This window comes from Macaca thibetana, chromosome 1, assembly GCF_024542745.1.
Source record: "Macaca thibetana thibetana isolate TM-01 chromosome 1, ASM2454274v1, whole genome shotgun sequence".
In the NCBI taxonomy this organism is placed as follows: domain Eukaryota; kingdom Metazoa; phylum Chordata; class Mammalia; order Primates; family Cercopithecidae; genus Macaca; species Macaca thibetana.
In genome coordinates, this window is record NC_065578.1 from 214863223 (window position 1) to 214882672 (window position 19450).

The following is a 19450-nucleotide window of genomic DNA, read 5'->3' on the forward strand; positions in this document are numbered from 1 at the left end:
GCATTAAAACCTAATTAAGATGTGTGCCAATAAGTGAGCTGTAGTGATTGAATCTGGTTACTTAGCTGCCGTGGGCCCAATCTTATTCCATCACACCTCTGTGGCTAGTTTGACTATCCCAAGAATGGTCAGATATGAAGGAAATTGAGGAAGACCTCACCACAGTGTGGAACGTGACATACTCTGGGACCACAACAGGAGGGTTTTAGTCTCTGGGAGCACCAGGAAGACCCCATTCAAACAGAAACTTCCTGAAAACACAGCAGTGTGTCCCCCAAACCCAAGATGGCAATTGAACAGGACCTCCATGCGTCTGATAGTTCCATGTCTTCCGTTAAGACTATTGGTGATTTAATTGCAAATAGCATTCAACAACAAAAAAAAAAACTGGCCTGTAATCATTCTGGGTTAAAGAAGTCTAAATAGAGACATGCCAACTAAGTATGAAGGATCTTTTCTGGAGTGGGAAGAAAGGAACATTATTGGGCCAGTCAACAAGATTAGAATCCAATTCAGTAGGTTGGATGAAACTATTAGGTCAATATAAAATTGACTGTAGTTGTTAATATACTGTGGTTCTCTAAGAGAATATCTTTATCCTTAGGAAATACACACTGTAGCATATAAGATAAAAGGGCAATGGTGCATGCAGCTTACTGTCAACTGGTTCTGTACACACACACACACACACACACACGGAGAGAAGGGAGAGCATAATAAATCAGATGGGGCAAAACTATTACAATAGGTGAGTTTGGATAAAGGGTATGTTGGTATTCTCTAATATTCTTGCAACTTTTTATAAGTTTGACATTATTTCCAAATAAACCAGTTTTTAAGGATGGCTTTAGGGTGAGGTAGGGTATGGTGTGCATGGCAGTGTGGGTTTTCCTGCTGGTGCTTCTTTATGGCCTTGAGCTACATGCAGCATAGATATTACTCTGCAAAGATTCTGATTTTCAACCATTTCCATTCCTCTGTCCCATTTCCTTTGCACAGTGGGGCTATCCTCACCATGACTCTGTTCTTGCTTGAGACAAAGCTGATTAAGGTAACTCTTGCTTCAGGCAGATGGTCTTCTAGGTTCTTCAAAGTCTAAGATTCATAACGTGTCAACTGCTGTCACTCTTGTTTCATGGTGTCAGGATCCTTTATTCATGCTCAGTCTTCCAAAGGTGTTACAAACTCAGCCTTGGTTAGATAGCACTTGTATTTTAAGAAGGTTACAAGGTAGTGATACAACAGATCTAATGGACCTAAGATGAAACTCTGCCTCCTTTTTGGTAGAAGCACTGTTTTAAGAAGTTGGTCTTTGAGGAGCTTCGGTGACATTGTCAGAGGCTTTAGGGTCCTGTCGGAGGCAGCAGTGCTGGAGCTTGAAGAGCTGAAAGTGTCCCCTTGGCCATGGGCCCATTCACTGGGTATTCACTGGGGGCCTCTGTGGCACTGTGGGTTTCCCAACATGGCCTTCCAAGCTTCTGGCCTTTTTTGCATCCTTCGTGCCAACACCAGTCTATGGATGAGATCAATTGTGTCTCAAAGTGTGGTTTCCAGAGTACGGTCCTCAAACTGTTACTGGTCTGGGATGAGGCAAGAACTGAAATTGCGTCAGAAATTTTCCAAGCAATCAAACACTGCTTCTTCCTTTTTCTTGTACTCCACAAAACCATTAGACTGCAATAGATTGGAAATTTTAAAAGAATTAAAATCAAATTGGGTTCTCCTCACTGAGCTCATTGGAGAAGCCCTGGCCTAGGGATTTCTCTCTCCTCTGGCCCCCAGGCCTCGGAAAAGGAGCTGGTGTCAGCTGCTGCCCGGAAGATTGCCCCGCGTGTTCTGTCTCTCAGGGTCCTTCCCTGAAATTCTTATGTTTCACATGGAATAGAAGAACGTCGGGCCTTTCAAAGAAGGATTTTGAGATGCTGCAAAGCTCACTGGATTTGGAGTCAACAGATGTGGGCTGTAGCGCCAGATTTACTACAGACAGGCTGCCTGACCTCGGGCAAGTCACTTATACTTTCTTGGTTTCACCATAATGGGCTGAACTGAGTGTTCTCCAAGGTGCCTCTCAGCCCTAACATAATATGATTCTTTTGATGAGAAGAGCAGGATTTGATCTCCCCCATCACTTGGGGGCATCCCCAAGGAGCCCCCTGTTCTTCCTCTGCAGGCAGCCAAGGCTAATTAGGAATCTGAGAGAATGAGCCAGGAAAGGGGCAGTACAGGACATACATGCTCTTCATTGAAGGTGGTTACCCCATCCCGTACTGCACGATCCTCAGGAAAATTCCTCTATTGAAACCATTATCGAATAGGGTAGATTTAGGCAAAGGAAATTTAAACAGCAAACCAGCCACTAAAAGTGCCTTAATGTGACGCCTGTAATCCCAGCACTTTGGGAGGCTGAGGTGGGCAGATCATGAGGTTAAGAGATCAAGACCATCCTGGCCAACGTGGTGAAACCCCATCTCTACTAAAAATACAAAAAAAAAAAAAAAAAAATTAGTTGGGCATGGTGGCGTGCACCTGTAGTCCCAGCTACTTGGGAGGCTGAAGCAGAAGAATCATTTATTTGAACCCGGGAGGCAGAGGTTGCAGTGAGCCAAGATTGTGCCACTGCACTCCAGCCTGGCCACAGAGTGAGACTGTCTCAAAAAAAAAAAAAAAAAAAAAAAAAGTGCCGTAATGTTCTGAGCGAGAGTAATGGGCTAGAGCGTGTTCCAGAAGCCTCAGCACACTGCTTGTTCTCGCTGATAGGACCTCATTCATGAGATGGAATTATGTAAAATGCCACAGCAATGGTTAAGTGTTAGAACGAAGTAATACAACTTTACATTAACATGGTTTATTCACTAGAATTAATGACCTAGAGCAGTAATCGCGTTTTCAAAACTTCAGCTTGCTGACTAGGTGTATTGCTATGTAAATAGTTAGCGATATTTGAAGATAGGAACACAGTAAAATCTGTAAAGTAATAGGATTGTAGAAATATGGAGCTGGAAGAGAATGTAGTCATCTAGCCCCGAGGCTGGCAAACTTCAAAAGGTCAGGTAATAAATATTGTAGGCTCCATGGCCATATGGTCTCTGTCGCAGCTACTCGGCCGTTATGGTGCAAAAGCAGCCATAGACCAAACGTGAATGAATGGGCATGGCTGAGTTTCAATGAAAGTTTATTTAGGGGCACTGCAAGTTGAATTTCATGCAGTGTTCACATATTATACTCCTTTTGATTTTTAAAAAATCATTTTAAAATGTAAAAATCACCTCAATTGGCAGATCATACAGAAACAGGCAGTGGCCTGCAGTCTGAAGTGTGCTGACCTCACTTCTAGTTTTCTCCTCTCATTTCACATGTGAGGAAACTGAGATTCAAAGTGATCACAGGATTTACTTAAGTTCTCATGACTGATGCCAGAGTATTTTAGGAGCAGACTAGGAGAGTTTTCATATAGACAGTTGGTTGTTTTGATGATGAAAATTGAAGCCACACAAAGATTATTCTCCAGAAGAACTCATTTTGTATGTGTGATTAATACTGTGAATTAGAATGTACCAGTAGTTCTCATGCTTAAGTATTCATCAGAGTCATCCAGAGGGCCTTACTAAAACGCATGCTGCTGGGCCCCACCCTCAGAGCTGATGGTTCAGAAGGTCTGGAGATTACTTATATTCTTAGTTTTACAAATGGAGAACCTGAGGTTGAGAGAGACATTCAGTTTCGGGCTTAAGGTAAAATAGCTAGCTTGTGATAGGGTTTTGAACCCATGTCCCCCATTTCCAAGTTCAGCACTCATAGGATTAGGATTAGAGCTACAGGTAATCATCAAGCAGAGAGGCAGGACTGGAGTTTTGTTTAGAGAGATCCTTCTAGTCTAGCTGTTGTGGGGAGTATAGATTACAGGGGGCCGTGTGGAAGCACACAACTCTGAGAAGGCTGTGCAGGAACCTGGATGTGAAGTGCTGGCAGCTGGACTTCAAGAGTGAAGGTCATGGAATGGATGGGTGGGATGGATGGGTGGATGGATGAGTGGGATGGATGAGTGGGATGGATGGTGGGATGGATGGATGGATGGATGGTGGGATGGGTGGATGGATGGGATGTGTGGATGGATAGGTGGGATGGGTGGATGGGTGGGAAGGGTGGATGGATGGGATGGATGGGTGGATGGGTGGGATGGATGGGTGGGTAGGATGGATGGGTGGGACGGATGGATGGGCAGGACGGATTAGTGGGATGGATGGATTGGTGGGATGGATGGATCGGTGGGATGGATGGATCGGTGGGATGGATGGATGAGTGGGATGGATGAATGGGGGATGGGTGGATGGATGGGATGTGTGGATGAATAGGTGGGATGGGTGGATGGGTGGGAAGGGTGGATGGATGGGATGGATGGGTGGGTGGGATGGATGGGCAGGACGGATGGATGGGCAGGATGGATTAGTGGGATGGATGGATCAGTGGGATGGATGGATCAGTGGGATGGATGGATCGGTGGGATGGATGGATGAGTGGGATGGATGGATGAGTGGGATGGATGAATGGGGGATGGGTGGATGGGTGGGATGGATGGATGGGTGGGATGGATGAATGGATGAGTGGGATGGATGGATGAGTGGGGTGGATGGATGAGTGGGATGGATGGGTGGATGGGTGGATGGATGGATGGGTGGGATGGATGGATAAGTGGGATGGATGGATGGGGGATGGATGGGTGGGTGGGATGGATGGATGGATGGATGGATGGATGGATGGATGGATGGATGCATGGATGAGTGGGATGGATGGATGGGTGGGGTGGGATGGGATGGGATGGGAGAGGTTCAGAAGGCCTAAAGGGCTCATCTATGGAACCAGGAGACTGAGCTGTGGGGATGGTGACTAGGGGTGGTCCCACCCACATGAGAGGGTCACAGAGAGAGGAGCATTGAGAGATGACTCCACTGTGTCAGGTGGCGAGTTTGAAGTGGGCTTGGAAATGCAGGGGAGAGGCCCGAGGCTGAGATCAAGTGCTCAGGATCCTTGTCCTCTCCACTTGGAGTCATGAGTGTAGATTTTAAAAATCATGCAGGCAGAACGTTTCCAGTCAGGAGGGTGCTGACCCCAGCCCTGGGTCACACCAGCATTTGAAGGTCTGATGGAGGAGGAAGAGGTGCCTGAGACGATGGGACCAAAGGGGAGTGAGAGACCAGGACAGAGTCTAAGAAGGAGAGTGATGAGTCACACTGTGGGCCTTACTCTGTGGCCTTGGTGGCTTAGGTAATCCTGGCTCTGCCTTACCTTGTGTGCGCTTGGGCAAACGATCACTTCTCTGCACCTTGCTTCTCTCATGCATAAAATGCAGATGATAAATTAATGCGTAGTATTGTTATGAGGATTAAATTAGTTAAGGAATGTAAAATGCTTACAATGTGGGCATTTAGTAAATGCCCAGTAAACATTAGAGGAGGCCGCTGGGAGGAGTAAAAAAGTGAGTGCATATTTTACAGTTCATGTATTTGCACCTTTGAAATCCATATGTTGTTTGAAAAATGTTCTTCATTTCCATAAGGAGGACGCCACTCCCAGGGAAATAGTCTAAGCACTTTGAGAACACTTATCTAAGAGAAAGGACAATCTTTGCTGTAGTCAGAGGGACCACAGGGAGGAGGCTCTGGTCTGAAAACATTTCAGAACAAAAGATTTTACCATTACCACCAAAACCAAAACCAAAACAAAATCCAAAACAACAACAACAACTAAAACCTTCCACTGTAGTCTGTAGGTAGCTCCTAGGGGGAATTGTCCAGTGAAGCAAAAAACTCTCATTGAAAAACATATACGCATGAGGATACGGGCCCCCTCTGGGGAAGGAAGGGGCTGGCCTGGAGAAGAAATCCATTGGTAGTGGCCCTGTGGGGCTGGTGCTAGGTTCCCAAGTGTTCATTTGGTTATTATACCTCATAACTTATTTATACATTGCATATATTTTGTATGTATCACATACAACATAAAAAAATTTAAATATATGTATTCACTTGCTTTCACAGTATTCATAGCAAATGAGTGTCTGAAGCATAGGACCAGAGCTGGCAGCTTGCACTGCTTCTGTTTTGCATAAGATATTTTCCCCAGCCCACTCAGCTCTATAAAGTTGTTTTGTATTTCACCACTTGCTCCATCTTATCTTGAAGCCTTGCATATTTTTTTAAATGCTGGTTCTGATCATGCTTGCAGGGTGTGGCTCAGAGGATCGCTGTTGGACCAATGGAGATCTGTCTGGGCCCAGCACACTTATGAGTCCCCTGTGATTTCATCAGCATCTGCCTTTAGAAACCTGGGCGTGTTTGTTCCCATGGTAACTGCTGCCCCTGACACGCCCGAAATTCCTGGCGATGCCCTTATGTGGAAGGGGAGCCCGTGATGCCCATTCTACCCCTGCATAGGGCAGCTGCTTTTCTCCACCAGGGTCCCCAGTCCTGCCCAGGCAGGGGTGGCAGTTGTACATCTGCAGATCCTGAAGGACATGGACCCTGTGCCTGAGACGGCCACACTAGCCTGGGTGCGGGCTCCCTCAAGTGTCCTTCCTCATGGACCTGCGGGCCCTACCCTGTGTTGTAAGGGCCGGGGAGCACGGGGGCTTCCTGGGAGGAGGACCGGCTTCCTGCCCCTGATGGGGCCCGGCCACAGCTCCCAGGGCTCACATGACAGCACAGTGAAGATACCAGCCACATCCTGGGGGCCCTGGATGCAATCCCTGCCTGTTGTAAAGATGAGATAAAGGCGGGGGGAAAGAAGGGTCTGAATTAGGGGTTGAGCTCTGGCAATTCTGTGTTTCCTGCCGCATGGAGGGTGTGTGGTTCGCAGGCCGCGGGGCGCTTCTGCCAGCGGGGGCTGGTGCCTAAACACACTCCGCAGACCCCATGATGGCAAAAGCCCTTCGCCCTGTTCATGACAATGCCTCCTAGCAGAAAAGGCTAAAACCAAGAAACACAGAACAAGAAATTGCACCCTCAAAGCGACAGTTGCTCTGAGACTGGAACGCTGAAAGAGGTTTCCAGGCCCGTGGCGATGGTGATGGGGGTGAAGGTCGCAGGTGGAGGGCACGGGGCGGCGGCTGCAGAGCCGGGGGAGGAGGCGGCGGGTGCCCGGGTCTTCCTCGGAGCGCGCCCCCTGGGCTGGGCGGCTGTCCCTGCCTCCCACCGGCGCCCTGGTCCCCGCAGCAGCTTCCCCGCTGCCACCCCGCTGCCTCGTCCCCTTTCTCAGCAAACAGTGGTGCCCGCTACGTGGGGGATCCTGGAGCCTGCTGAGCAGGAGCGCCCTCCTCGACCCGCCCCTGCTCCTGCCTCCACTCTTGCCTCGGGGGGAGGGTCTCAATCTTCTGCCTAAGGCGCCCTCCTCCCTCGGGAAGTCCGCTGTCCTCTGCCGTGAAGATTGCCCCTCTCTCCTCCAGGGCCTCCTCCCCAGCGGCTCCCACCCTCCGCACCCCATCTTGCGACCTCCCCGCCAGCCCAGCCCCTCACCAGAAGAGCCTCTCTCTTCCAGCCCCTGAAATCTGGCTTCTGCCCCAGCCAGGAGCCTGTGCAGGGCGCTTCGCCACCAGGTGGCATTTCCCACAAACCGGCCACTCCGCCCTGACCCCTCTCCTCCCTGGACTTCCATCTCCCAGTTTTCCTCCCTCCAGGATCCCACTCTCAGTGTCTTGCCAGATTCCTGTCCGCTGCCAGCCCTTGAATACCGCGGTTCCTAAACCCCTATCCTGGGGCGAGCCCTGCCCTCTCACTGTAGAAGAGCTTCTCAGCCAGGGGGTCTTGCGGGCCGGATATCTGCATTTTTAACAAACTCCCCACACTGACAATCTGTGCCAACCCTTCCCAGGCAAATCTTGCCCCCGCGTTCATGGCCTCACCTCCCAGCAGGTTTGGCCCACTCCGCTAGAGCTCCAGCTCGGCCCTTCTTAAGCCCCAAGCTGCATAACTGCCTGGTGGGAGCGTGTTCCACAGGTACCTCGGACTCGCCCTGACCCCAGAACTTCTTTTCTACTCCAGGCCGGTCCCTCCTGCCATCCTCTGTCTGGTAAATGGCACTGCCATTGCCTGCAGGACGAAGTCCATACTTGTTTTTTTGGCTACAGAGTCCAGCGTCACCTCCCTCTGAGCAGCCTGCAGCCTCTGGTCCAGCCACACTGCACAGCTTGCAGTTTCCAGATAGGCAGTGGCCTTTGCACTGCCGGCCCCACATGGGAAGGCCCCGCCCCTGGCCCTGGCCAGAACAGCACCCACTCATCCTTTCCCATCCCAGCTTGTCCGCTGAGTGACTTTGAATGAATAATTCATGTTGCCTGTGCCTCTGTTTCCTCATCCTTAAAGTGGCATAATAATTAGTTCCTGCCTCATGGAATTGTGAGTGCCAAACAGTAAGTCCAGTGCCGGACATAGTAAGTGCTCAGCATATGATGATGATGAGCCACGTCTAAGCAGGCGCAAGCCCGCCCAGGCTTCTCATCTGCAATATTGGCCATTTCTCTTCATGCCTCAGTGTCCTGTTTGAGTTGAGCATGTTTTTTTACAAGTGAGTCTCCTCCATTGGCCAGGAACCGTCCGAGAGCCGGGAGCATTTGTCATTCTTGATGGACTCCCAGGACCTAAATTAGTACTTGACCCTTAAGAGGTGTTGGCTGGGTGCGGTGGCTCATGCCTGCCATCCCAGCACTTTGGGAGGCAGAAGTGGGCGGATCATGAGGTCAGGAGTTCGAGACCAGCCTGGCCAACATAGTGAAACCCCCGTCCCTACTAAAAATATAAAAATTAAACGGGTGTGGTGGCATGCACCTGTTGTCCCAGCTACTTGGGAGACTGAGGCAGGAGAATTGCTTGAACCCAGGAGGCAGAGGTTGCAGTGAGTCAAAATTATGCCACTGCACTCCAGCCTGGGTGACAGAGCCAGACTCCATCTCAAAACAAAACAAAACAAGGTGTTTACCAAGGGTTGGTTCATTTAGTGAATTAAGTGAGTTAACCACCATTAACAATGGTTAAGGACACCTGGGCACTGGCTGGATTTGACTCCAAGCTCTACCGATTACTTGTGTGACTTTGTGCAAGTTAATCAACATCTCAGCTTGTTTTCTCATCTGTCAAATGGGGATGATACTAGCATGTACCTCCCAGGACTGTAGTGAACTTTTAATTAAGATAATTATTGAATGTAATAGGTAGTTTATTGATTAATCAATTAAATTTACATAGGTCATTGTGGCGCAGTGAGCCCAGGGGCTCAGTAGGTGTTAGCAGTCATCAGAGGTGCTATTTGAAACTGTGGGTGGATGAAGAGGTGAACTCAGGACCACGAATATGAGAGAGCAGTAACCACCATGGAAAAGAAAAGAGAGCCTAAGTGTCTAGGACACCCCAAGCAATCTCTTCTGAATGACGGCAATGAGACATCCATTAACAGAGGGGTAGGCTGGTTTGTGCAGGGTTGGAGGCTCTTCCAAAAATAAACAACTTTAAAAAAATCTCCCCCCGGTGCGGTGGCTCACACCTTTAATCCCAGCACTCAGGGAGGCTGAGGTGGGTGGAGCACGAGGTCAGGAGTTCAAGACCAGCCTGGCCAAGATGGTGAAACCCTGTCTCTACTAAAAATACAAAAATTAGCTGGGCACGGTGGCAGGAGCCTATAATCCCAGCTACTTGGGAGACTAAGGCAGGAGAATCGCTTGAACCAGGGCTGCATAGGTTGCAGTGAGCCAAGATTGAGCCACTGTACCCCAGCCTGAGCGACAGAGTGAGACTCCATAAAAAAAAAAAAAAAAAAAAAAAAAAGTCTCGAGCCGGGTGCGGTGGCTCACGCCTGTAATCCCAGCACTTTGGGAGGCCGAGGCGAGGGAGTTCAAGACCAGCCTGACCAACATGAAGAAACCCCATCTCTACTAAAAATACAAAATTAGCTGAGCGTGGTGGTGGATTTCTGTAGTCTCAGCTACTGGGGACACTGAGACAGGGGAATTGCTTGAACCCAGGAGGAGGTTGCAGTGAGCCGAGATCGTGCCATTGTACTCCAGACTGGGCAACAAGAGCACACCTCTGTCTCCAAAAAAAAAAAACTCTTTTCCCAGTATTTGTAATATAGGGAGTCTTCAAGTTGGTTTAAAAATGGAGTCAATGGGAATCCATCCTCAGCTCTTAGCTGTGAAGGGAGGGCTGTCCCTCCTCAGGGATCTCACTCCTCACAGCAGGGGTGCTTCTGTGGAAACCTGGTCAGCTGGTCCCCTGCTGTCCTGCGGGGCTCACACCCAGGCACTTGATTCAGCGGGTCTGGGTGGTGTCTCCTTCCTCCTCCCCACCCCAGTAATCTCTATAGCTTTCCCAGGGCCCCAGGTTGCAAAGCACTCTGGACTAAGCCTCCTCCAGGTTCTGAGGGCTCCATAGGAGGAAGGTCTAGGCCGGAACCGGCCTAGAACCCCCGTCGCTGAAGGTGGAGCCAGGGTGGCCTGCCATGCCCGGCGTTTATGCTGTGAGAGCGGCTCTGGCCCTGCCCATTGCCCTGGATGGGCTGCCATCCCTTTTTAGGAGTTCAAAACCACATACCGAACCCATTGGTCCAAAGGACCATCATCCTGTTTGATCCTGCTATGCAGTCATGTCGTGGTGTCATTTGTCACGTTTCTGTTCCATTATTTTCAAGCAAGCAGGACGCCACGGGGCTACCACCTCAGTTGCTCTTAGCCAGTGGCTCTCTCCACAGGTAGGCCTTCATCGGAGGGGAAAAGCCACCTTAGGGTTCTAGAGCTCAAGGGCTAGTGATGTATTTCACCTGCTGATTTAAATACGAAGCATCGGATTGTCTGCTTCTCAAGGAAAAGAGCTGTTACCATCTCTGTCTCTTCAACGGGACCCACTCCTGGGCCCTACAGCAGGGCAGGTGCTCAGATGAATCGTGGCCGCCTGCCTGTGTCAGAGGGTCGGCCTAGGCAGGTTCCCCAGCCCGCTGGCCCGGGACGTCCTCCTCTCTCCCGGCCACTCGCTGCTAAGGACAGCCCGGGCTCCCGGGGCCATGCAGGAGAGCTTCTGTGATCTGCTCCAGGGCGGTGGCTTTGAGAGTAGCTCCCAGGAAAGGCTGCCTCAGCCCCAGCGTGATGGGGACGGGTAGGGGCGGATGAGGCTTCCCAAAGCAGCTATGGCCTTAGGTATCGCCAGAAGGAAACCTACTTTTCCTCCAAGATCAGAGGGAAGGATGGGGTAGGATGAGGTGGGATGGGATGGGATGGGATGGGATGGGATGGGATGGGGTAGGGTGTTGGAGCATCACCATGTATGTATGTCACACACACAGGGAAACACTCCTACTTGGATGGAAGATCTTTGCTGTTCTGTTGAGGCCAGCCTGATCCTGGAGGCAGGGCAGGGCTAGGCTGTTGCCCAGGCTTGAAAGAGGCGCCAGGGCGTCCCTGGGTCCTTACACTTTCCCCAGAACCTGCGGGCAGCAGGAGGCCCTTGGCGGGGTAGGGAGGGGCGGCGGTGGTGCGGATCGTGGGCGAGGCCACTCGGAGGCGCCCAGCCTGGGGGGCGGGGCTTCCTGGGAGCATGCGCAGTGCCGGCTCTGCCCGGGCTGGGGCCTAGACTGCCGCCCCCGCCTCCCCGGCACAGGTAGGGCGCCCCACAGACCGGGCAACGCTGGGCATGGCTGAAAACGGGGAGTCCCGGTGCGTTCTGGGGAAGGGCCAGGGCTGGGGGCTCGGGCCCCTTGACCAAAGCCTCCAGCCCAGCCCAGCGGAGGCTGAGAAGGGCGGTGGGGCAGGGCCGGAGTAGCCGTGGGGAAATGGGAGGGCGTGGGCCGAGCAGCGCTGCGCGGGAGGAAGGTGCCACCATCGCCGGGTTTCCCAGAGGGCAGTGGTTCCTGTGCCCGCATGTGCGGCCTTTTCTGTGAAGGAACCTATCCCAAGGCCCAAACATGTGGCCGTGTCAGTGTTTGGTTGTGCTCGGAGCCCCAGGAGAAGCCGAACTGAGGGCAGCCAGAGGCCGGTGTCCGCAGAACGGCCCCCGAGGTCTTCGGCTCATGGGCCTGGAGTTTGAAATGCACCTTGAGCTTTAATGGCCTTTTCCTTGTGCGACTCCGAGTTAACGTGGCTGCTGGTGCTTTTGACGGGTGAGGGCGTGAGGCAGGCCACACATCTCGCTGCTTTCCAGAACACTCTGGGTCGTCGTTCAATTCCCAGTTTAATCCAAAGCCAGCAGTTCCGTGAGCGAGTGTGCTGCTGGCTGTAGGAAGCCGACTGTGGACAGATGAGGATAATGGTCTGAGTGAATTAGCACGTCTGGAGAGGAGCGCCCATCAGCAGAATGACAAATTTAGGATCTTTAAAGACATCTGGTCAGCGATGCCGGAGCTCGTGATTGACTGAGTGATTAATAATGGAAAACCCTCACTTCAGTGTTTCCACGGCCCTCACCCACGTCCCCAGCCGGGGCGGCCGCTCAGCCTGCCAGAGACCTCTGCAGCTGAGCAATGGCGGCAGTTGGGCCCTCATCTTTGACCTGTACTTGTTAGTTCAAAGTTTCCTTTTTTCTTCTAGTTACCCCACTTATCTGCGTGTTTTCTAATTGATAGTGTACTGAGATGGCTCCCAGTTCCCACGCACATTTGCTAGAATGTTACCTTCACACAGTGCTTACCAAGGGCCCACTGCTAGCCGGAGCCTGGCACCTCAGGGTCACCTTGGGCGTCCTGCTTATGGTTCCCTAGCAGGGGCTTCCCTCAGATACACACAGCCCCTGGGCCTGTTGAAAGGCTGACGTTATCCCTCTTTAATTCTGCGGTGGATTTTTCTTCAGGCTAAGGCAGCTGGATAAGCACAGCCAGGCCACAGCCCAGCAGCTGGTGCAGCTCCTCAACAAGCAGAACCAGCTTCTCCTGGAAAGGCAGAGCCTGTCGGAAGAGGTGGACCGGCTGCGGACCCAGGTACTGTGCAGAAGGCGGCGCAGGTGGGAGTCCTTGGGCGGGCTCAGCCCACCTAAGAACACGCGGGAGTCTACAGGTGGGCCTTTTATGCAGCTCAACAGGCCGGCTTTCCCACGGATCACATCGGTTAGCAGTGAGCTGGGAGGGAGGTCCTGACGACTGTGCTGGGCAGTGCAGGACCCAGAGAAGCGGAGCCATGCGCCCGTCCTGGTGAGGGGGTTAAAGTCTGTCAGGTGAACAGACCCAGGCCCGCGAATGAACGAACCACACCAAGTGCCAAGCTGCGCTGTGCAGGCCGCGGAGGGTGCGAGAGCAGGGAGAAGCGGGAGGACGGCCGTGGCCGGCAGAACTGGCTTTTTGGAGGAGGGTGGCCTTGAGCTGCCTCTGAAGGTCGTGTATGGTTTGAATTGGTTGAGGAAAGAGGTGTTCTCAATTAGCAAAGTCGTCTTGAATGGAATGCAGGCATCTTGTCCTAAATTAGCTGATTACTGGGCTACTATCTGGAGTGCTTGCAGAGCACCCGGCAGTGTCACACAGCATGCATTAATTCCCTTTACCCTTGAACAACCCGGCGGTGCTGACATTATTGTCTCCATGTTTTAGATAGGGAAACCAAGGCCCAGACAAGCATTACAGCTGGTAGGTAGGGACACCACAAATGGAACCTGAGCCTGACTCCACAGCCCAGGCTTTCCCCATTCAGGTGAGATCCAGGGCCACCAGCAGGGAAAAGGGAGGAAGGAAAGTGTCCGGTGAGTTCTGAACGCGGTATGAAACCTCTTGTTTTCTAAATCGCTTCTCTGCCTGTTAGAGAGGCTGTGCATTTTGCCCCATCAAGCAGTTTGTTAGGATAATGAGGCGGTCCTGGGCTGACCAAGGCCTCCGCCTTTCATTAGGATTGCACCCAGGTGCTCTGTGAGTGCCCTGGGGACTTCAGGCAATACACGCTTGGAGTGATGAATAGGAAAAATGCATCTGGAAATGGAAACGAAGAGGAGTCTCATTCTCCTTACAAAATGACCCTGTGCTCAAGGAACCTGTAAGTACTGACTTTTCCCACTCAGCCCAAAATCCCTCTGCAAAACATGTGTTCACAGGCAGTAAATGAGCACAGCCAGGCGCCAGGGAGCTAAGGCCTGGAGGTGGAAACGCCTCTGTGTCCCCATGCAGTCCCGGGACTGCTCACCGGGACCGTGGCGGGAGCAGGCTGCTCAAAGTCCTAGCCACAGCCGCACTGCCACTGCTAAGCTAGGAGGCGAGGCCTCACCCGGCGCGCTCCACGGCAGGGTCCTGGAACCCGAATTTCGCCAAGCTGGTGGGGTGATTCTGGAGGACACTACATTTTGAAAACCTTCGAAGTGTTTGGAGCTGGAAAGAACAGAGAATTATTCCAGTCTGTGTCACTGTGCTGAAGCCTCCACCCCCGCTTCGGACAAGTAACTTAAGCCTTTTTCCAGCCTCAGTTTCTCCTCTGCACAGTGGGCATGGTGCACGCCTGGCTTCACCGGCTATGGGTGTGCTGAGTGCAGGCGGGATGCCCCACAGGCCCTGGGGCACACAGGCTGGACATGTGAGGGTGTTTCCTTTCTCCCTCATCTTCAGAGGGTCCTGGGAGAGGTTCAGGGAAGGCAGAGGCCTGCAGAGCAGCAGCCGTAGGACCAGCGCCACTCCCCTGTCCTCTGCTTTCAGGATGACCCCCTCATCCTCCACCAGACCCAGCTCAGAACCCAGCCCTGTGGGCAGGTCCCCAGGGAGGGCCCCAGCGGCATCTGCTTTAGGCCTGGCTAGCCAAAGGTCAGGGCCACTGGGGCCACTAGGTCTCCTGGCAGGTGACTAGGCTCTTGCCACATAGGAGGGAGGGACCGTGACTCCTGGCATGCATGAATCTTTGGCCTCTAAAGCCAAGAGCTCGGTCAGACCTCAGGTTGTGGGGAGTCTTCCATGGAAGCTGAAGCACACGGGCAGCTTCCTTTGGGCTCTGGACTAGGTCAGGAGAACGTGGGCTTTGCCTTTTAACTCCCCATCTGCCTGCTTTACAGCACACTTAGATCTTAACATGGATCACCGATGCTTAGAAGCCTCTTCCAGGGCTTTAAAAATCTGGTTATGCCAAGTGAGTTGCAAAATTTTCACAAAATGCATTAAAAAAACCCCGAACCTCAAAAAATCCTCAGAAAAACTAGCAGGTCTTTCTTCTTTTGCCTGAAGCAACAGCAATGATTTGCCCATCCTGTGCTATCTGATACTGGCCCATCTGGCTCATCTCTAAAGCGGCCTTTCAGATTCAAATATTACACTTGGAGTTATTTTAATATGAACATGACAAAAGAAATTTGGTAGAGGGAATGTTGGCTTTCAGTTGCAAATACTAGTGGTCAGAGAGGAGGCAGGGATCCAGGTTTGGAAGCGCTCTGCGGAATATCTAAACCCAGAGCCCGCTTTTTCTGGCTGAGCCTGGCCTTCACCTCTAGGTAGGGGCTGTCAGTGGGCTTCAGCCCCTGCAATGCCTTTTTGTCACGGAACCAGCTTGTGAGTGAGGCTTCTGCTGAGCCGTGATGTAAGCAAGGCTGCTGTAGGTTCAAGCAGGTATTTTGGAGGAGGTGCCGCCTGCGGGCTCTGGAGTGCTCAGCCAGCCTGTCTGTGTTCCTGGAGTGGCCTGCAGGTCCAGATCCTGGGCAGCTGAGGGTAGAGCTGTCCTCATGTCCGGGTTAGAGATGGTTTAACTAAAGGCTTCCATTTTCTCAGCCTGGATAAGTTAAGCTTAACTTAATTTTGCATGTCTAACTCTAAACATCTCTGTCCACTTAATACTCAGAAGAGAATGGGTCGGGCAGCGGTTCCAAAGCAAAGTCCATCCCTTTCCTTCACTCCCTGTCCTGGGTCCTGAGCCCTGCTGCCCCTGGTGGTGGGGCTCAGGCTGGCCTGTGGCCTCTGACAGCAAGTGTCTAGCCTGTTAGCAGGCTTCATTATTCTAACTTGTTTCTGCTTGAATTCTGAAACACTCAAAACGACATGGCTGGCAGAGGGAGCCCCTGGTAGTGGTATCTGCCACATGGATGCTTTTGGCCACGAGACCTGCCACCCTTCCCGCTCCCCTCCCTGGGGCCGTCTGCGGTGGGCAGGGCTCAGGCCACTGGCTACAGCTCTCGGCTCATGGCTTGGCTTGTGCTTTGTTTTGTTTTGTTTTTTGAGATGGAGTCTCGCTCCGTCACCTAGACTGGACTGGAGTACAGTGGTGCTATCTCTGCTCACTACAACCTCTGCCTCCCAGGTTCAAGTGATTCTCCTGCCTCAGGCTCCCAAGTAGTTGGGTTTACAGGCACCCACCACCATGCCCAGCTAATTTTTTGGTATTTTTAGTAGAAACAGAGTGTCACCGTGTTGGCCAGACTGGTCTCGAACTCCTGACCTCAGATGATCCGCCCACCTCAGCCTCCTTTTAAAGGGCTGGGATTACAGGTGTGAGCCACTGCGCCCGGCTGTGTTTCTTTTGAGATGAGTTTTGTTCTTGTAACCCAGGCTGGAGTGCAATGGCATGGTCTTGGCTCACTGCAACCTCCGCCTCCTGGGTTCAAGCGATTCTCCTGCCTCATCCTCTCAAGTAGCTGGGATTACAGGCGCCCACCACCACACCAGGCTAATTTTGTGTTTTTAGTAAATACTGGGTTTCTCCATGTTGGCCAGGCTGGTCTTGAACTCCTGACCTCAGGTGATCTGCCCCCCTTTGCCTCCCAAAGTGCTGGCATTACAGGCGTGAGCCACTGTGCCCGGCCTCTTGGCTTGTTCTTAGTTTTGGGTGACTACAAATAATGGCATCATTGATCTCCTGCCTCACCCGGGGGAAACAACTTCAAGAAAATGGCTTTTCAATGTCATGAAATGGCTCGCTCTTCTCCTTGTGGAGAACAGACATTGAAGCATTTGGCCAGCTTTGCCTAGACGCAGTTCCCCGCACTCTATTGCGAGAGGGTCAGGGCCTCCAGGGACACACTCTGGCCTGTGTTTTGTTTGAAACTGGGTAGTCACACTCTCACCTCTTGTTGAGAGGCGGCCCTGGCTGGGGGAGGCTGAAACCTTGGTGGGGGCCGGGAGGGAGGGGATTCGGGGTGAGGTCAGTGGGTCCTGGGGGAGTTTGGGCAGGGCCTGACAGCTTGGAGCAGGGTCAGGGGTCTGCAACCTAGCGCCGGGGGCTCTAACATCTGGCTAGGAAGGTTGGAGCCGGCTGGTGAGGAAATAGGAGTCTTGGGGAGAATGGCATCTGGGAGAGGGGAAAACAGAAATTATCTGTCCACTTAGAGGATGGTCTCAACCATCAAGCTGATTTTCTGTGTCTGCGTGCTTATTTGGTAATGAATACGGTCTCAGCTGACTTGCATTTTCTGATGGCCGTCGTATCCTAAGTAGGCTGTTTGGTTCTGTCTGCAGTGTTCAGTCTGGGGAGTGATTCCCTTTTAGTCCCCTCATATGAATCACTTACAGTTTAGAAAACAGAGTCGGAAACTGACTTGTCAGTGGTTAATCAGTTGGCCCTATGACTTTTAAGCATTCTTGGCAGTGAATTTACTTTCTAATTTGATTTAAACTTGTGCATGGATCCAGCAGCCATATGTGATTATATTCAAGATCATCGACATTATCTCATTATACCAAAGGACTCATAGAAGAGAGCCGAAAACAAGCAGGGGACGCAGAGACCCAGAAGATGATGAAGGAGGAAAGGCCCATTGCGACTGCAAGCAAAGGGAGAAGGGAGGCTCTAGAAAAGTGACAGCTCTAGGGGACCAACACTCCCTGCTGGGGAGGCCTGCCTGCAAGGCAGAGCTGCTGTAGGCTGCCCATGTTAGGCCTTGGAGGTGTCACTTAATTTACTGTGGTCCTTCCAGGAGCCCTGGGGGCCTCGCCCAGCTGACTTAGGAGCTACCACAAAGTTAGCTACCTGTAAGACAGATGGTGCTTGAATAGAACAGCAAATACACTGAATAAAATAAATTAAAAAGCCTCCTCCTGAACCAAGATTTTTTGGAAAGAATTCTAAATAGATGAAAACAAACAATTTGATTTCAACCAAATTGTTGTTTTTTTGTTTTTATCCTGATTTTCACCCGAATTGTCAGTCTCAAAAATAAACACTGATACATTCCCAGAAAATATTTTTCAAATAAAAACTGACTCTGTTAAAGTTTGCCCTGATTCTTTCAAAACTGTGTACAAGACACTGTCAACCAAAGTGACTTGCATATTTTTTTAAATAAACTTGAACATATGCAGCTAAAATGTCATTAACTCCCTGCTGCCTGAGTGTGTTTAAAGAATGACACGAGGCCCCGGGTGCTGCGTGTCTAACATGAGCATCTCGCGACCTTCGGCGAAACTTCCCCAAACACCTCCAGCAGCAGAGAGTCAAACTTCGTGTTTTTTTGACTGAGCACCCTGTGTCTAATACTGAAAAGCGCGCAGGGCTTCATTTTAGCCAGACTTGCTCTTCCGTTAGCAGTTCACTTTGTCCAAGAGAGAGTACTTTCAGAATGAGAATCATGGGAGAAAAGTGCATTGAATTTTATATTCCTTCAGATACATTTGCTCTACTTATTGCTTCCTGAGTCAGACATTACATTTTGCAATATAAATTCACAATCAAGATTTTAAAGGGAGCTAAATATTTTAATCCAATTAGACAAGTGAACAAAACACTGAATATTACATGTAGTGTAGATCAGTGGTTCTTGCCTTTAAAAGACTGTAATTCCGTCACATTACAACCCCAAATGTCAGTGTTGTCTTTATTTTTAACACTTTCAAACATGAGGCAGCCAGAGGCTCCACTCTCTGCTGTTGGTGACACTGTCTGTCCTTTGGGAATTCTTAAAATCTATTTACCATGGAAACATGGTTCATATAAAACACAGACCTGCCTGTGTGGAGAGGAAGTTCTGATGACTCAGGGGACTTGAGAAAGCTGGAAGATGACAAACTCAGACCCCATGGTTAGGAAGGAACCCCTGGGCTTGGGTGCACCCTGGGGAGGCGAGCGGCACCTCAGAGCCAGGACCTCCACCCCAGCCTCCCGTGTGCTGGGGCCTCCCTCTCCCCCTCAAGTCCAGCTAGAGATGCTGTCTTATGGAAGTCCCACTTCGTGTCTGCAAGGCGGCCTTCTCTGTGGCTGCCTTACCATTTCTCTGGTTTCTACGGCCCCATTCCTTTCTCAGAGCCCAGAAGCAGCAAAGCCAAAGCCTGCAGTGGAAGGAGGGCTTTGAACTCTGACTGCCGTGTGGCTGCTGTTGTCAGAGGCCCAGCTGGGCAGCCAGGAGGGAAGAGTGGCCGCTGCCCTGGGATGGCTTTAACCATGAGCTCCTGCCCTGCTCTGCAGCTGACAGAGCAAGGTTCCTGGACAGGCCTGACCTGGAGGGGATGAGGCCCTCAGCGAGAACCTCAGTCACTGTGCTGGGGACAGCAGGGCCGCGGGGGCCTGAAGGTGGCCGGCCGCCCCTCAGCTCTGTAGAGGAATACT

The 19450-nt window shown here is 51.4% G+C and overlaps 1 protein-coding gene across 9 annotated transcripts in view; it reads left to right on the forward strand.

The window, feature by feature from the left end:
* The window catches only part of SDCCAG8 (SHH signaling and ciliogenesis regulator SDCCAG8), a 248663-nt gene that overhangs the window by 224745 nt on the left and 4468 nt on the right, over positions 1 to 19450 (forward strand). For 4 of the 9 annotated variants that reach the window (XM_050771385.1, XM_050771413.1, XM_050771444.1 and 1 more), the window contains 2 exons: positions 12816 to 12942; positions 13839 to 18193. The exons of 1 other annotated variant lie outside the window; for it this stretch is intronic. In XM_050771385.1, the coding sequence (XP_050627342.1) occupies positions 12816 to 12942; positions 13839 to 13985 (274 nt within the window). In that variant the 3' untranslated portion in view covers positions 13986 to 18193. Of the gene's footprint in view, positions 1 to 12815; positions 12943 to 13838; positions 18194 to 19450 lie in introns of those variants that run through there. 4 more of the 9 variants (XM_050771396.1, XM_050771428.1, XR_007721686.1 and 1 more) reach the window with 3 other exon arrangements.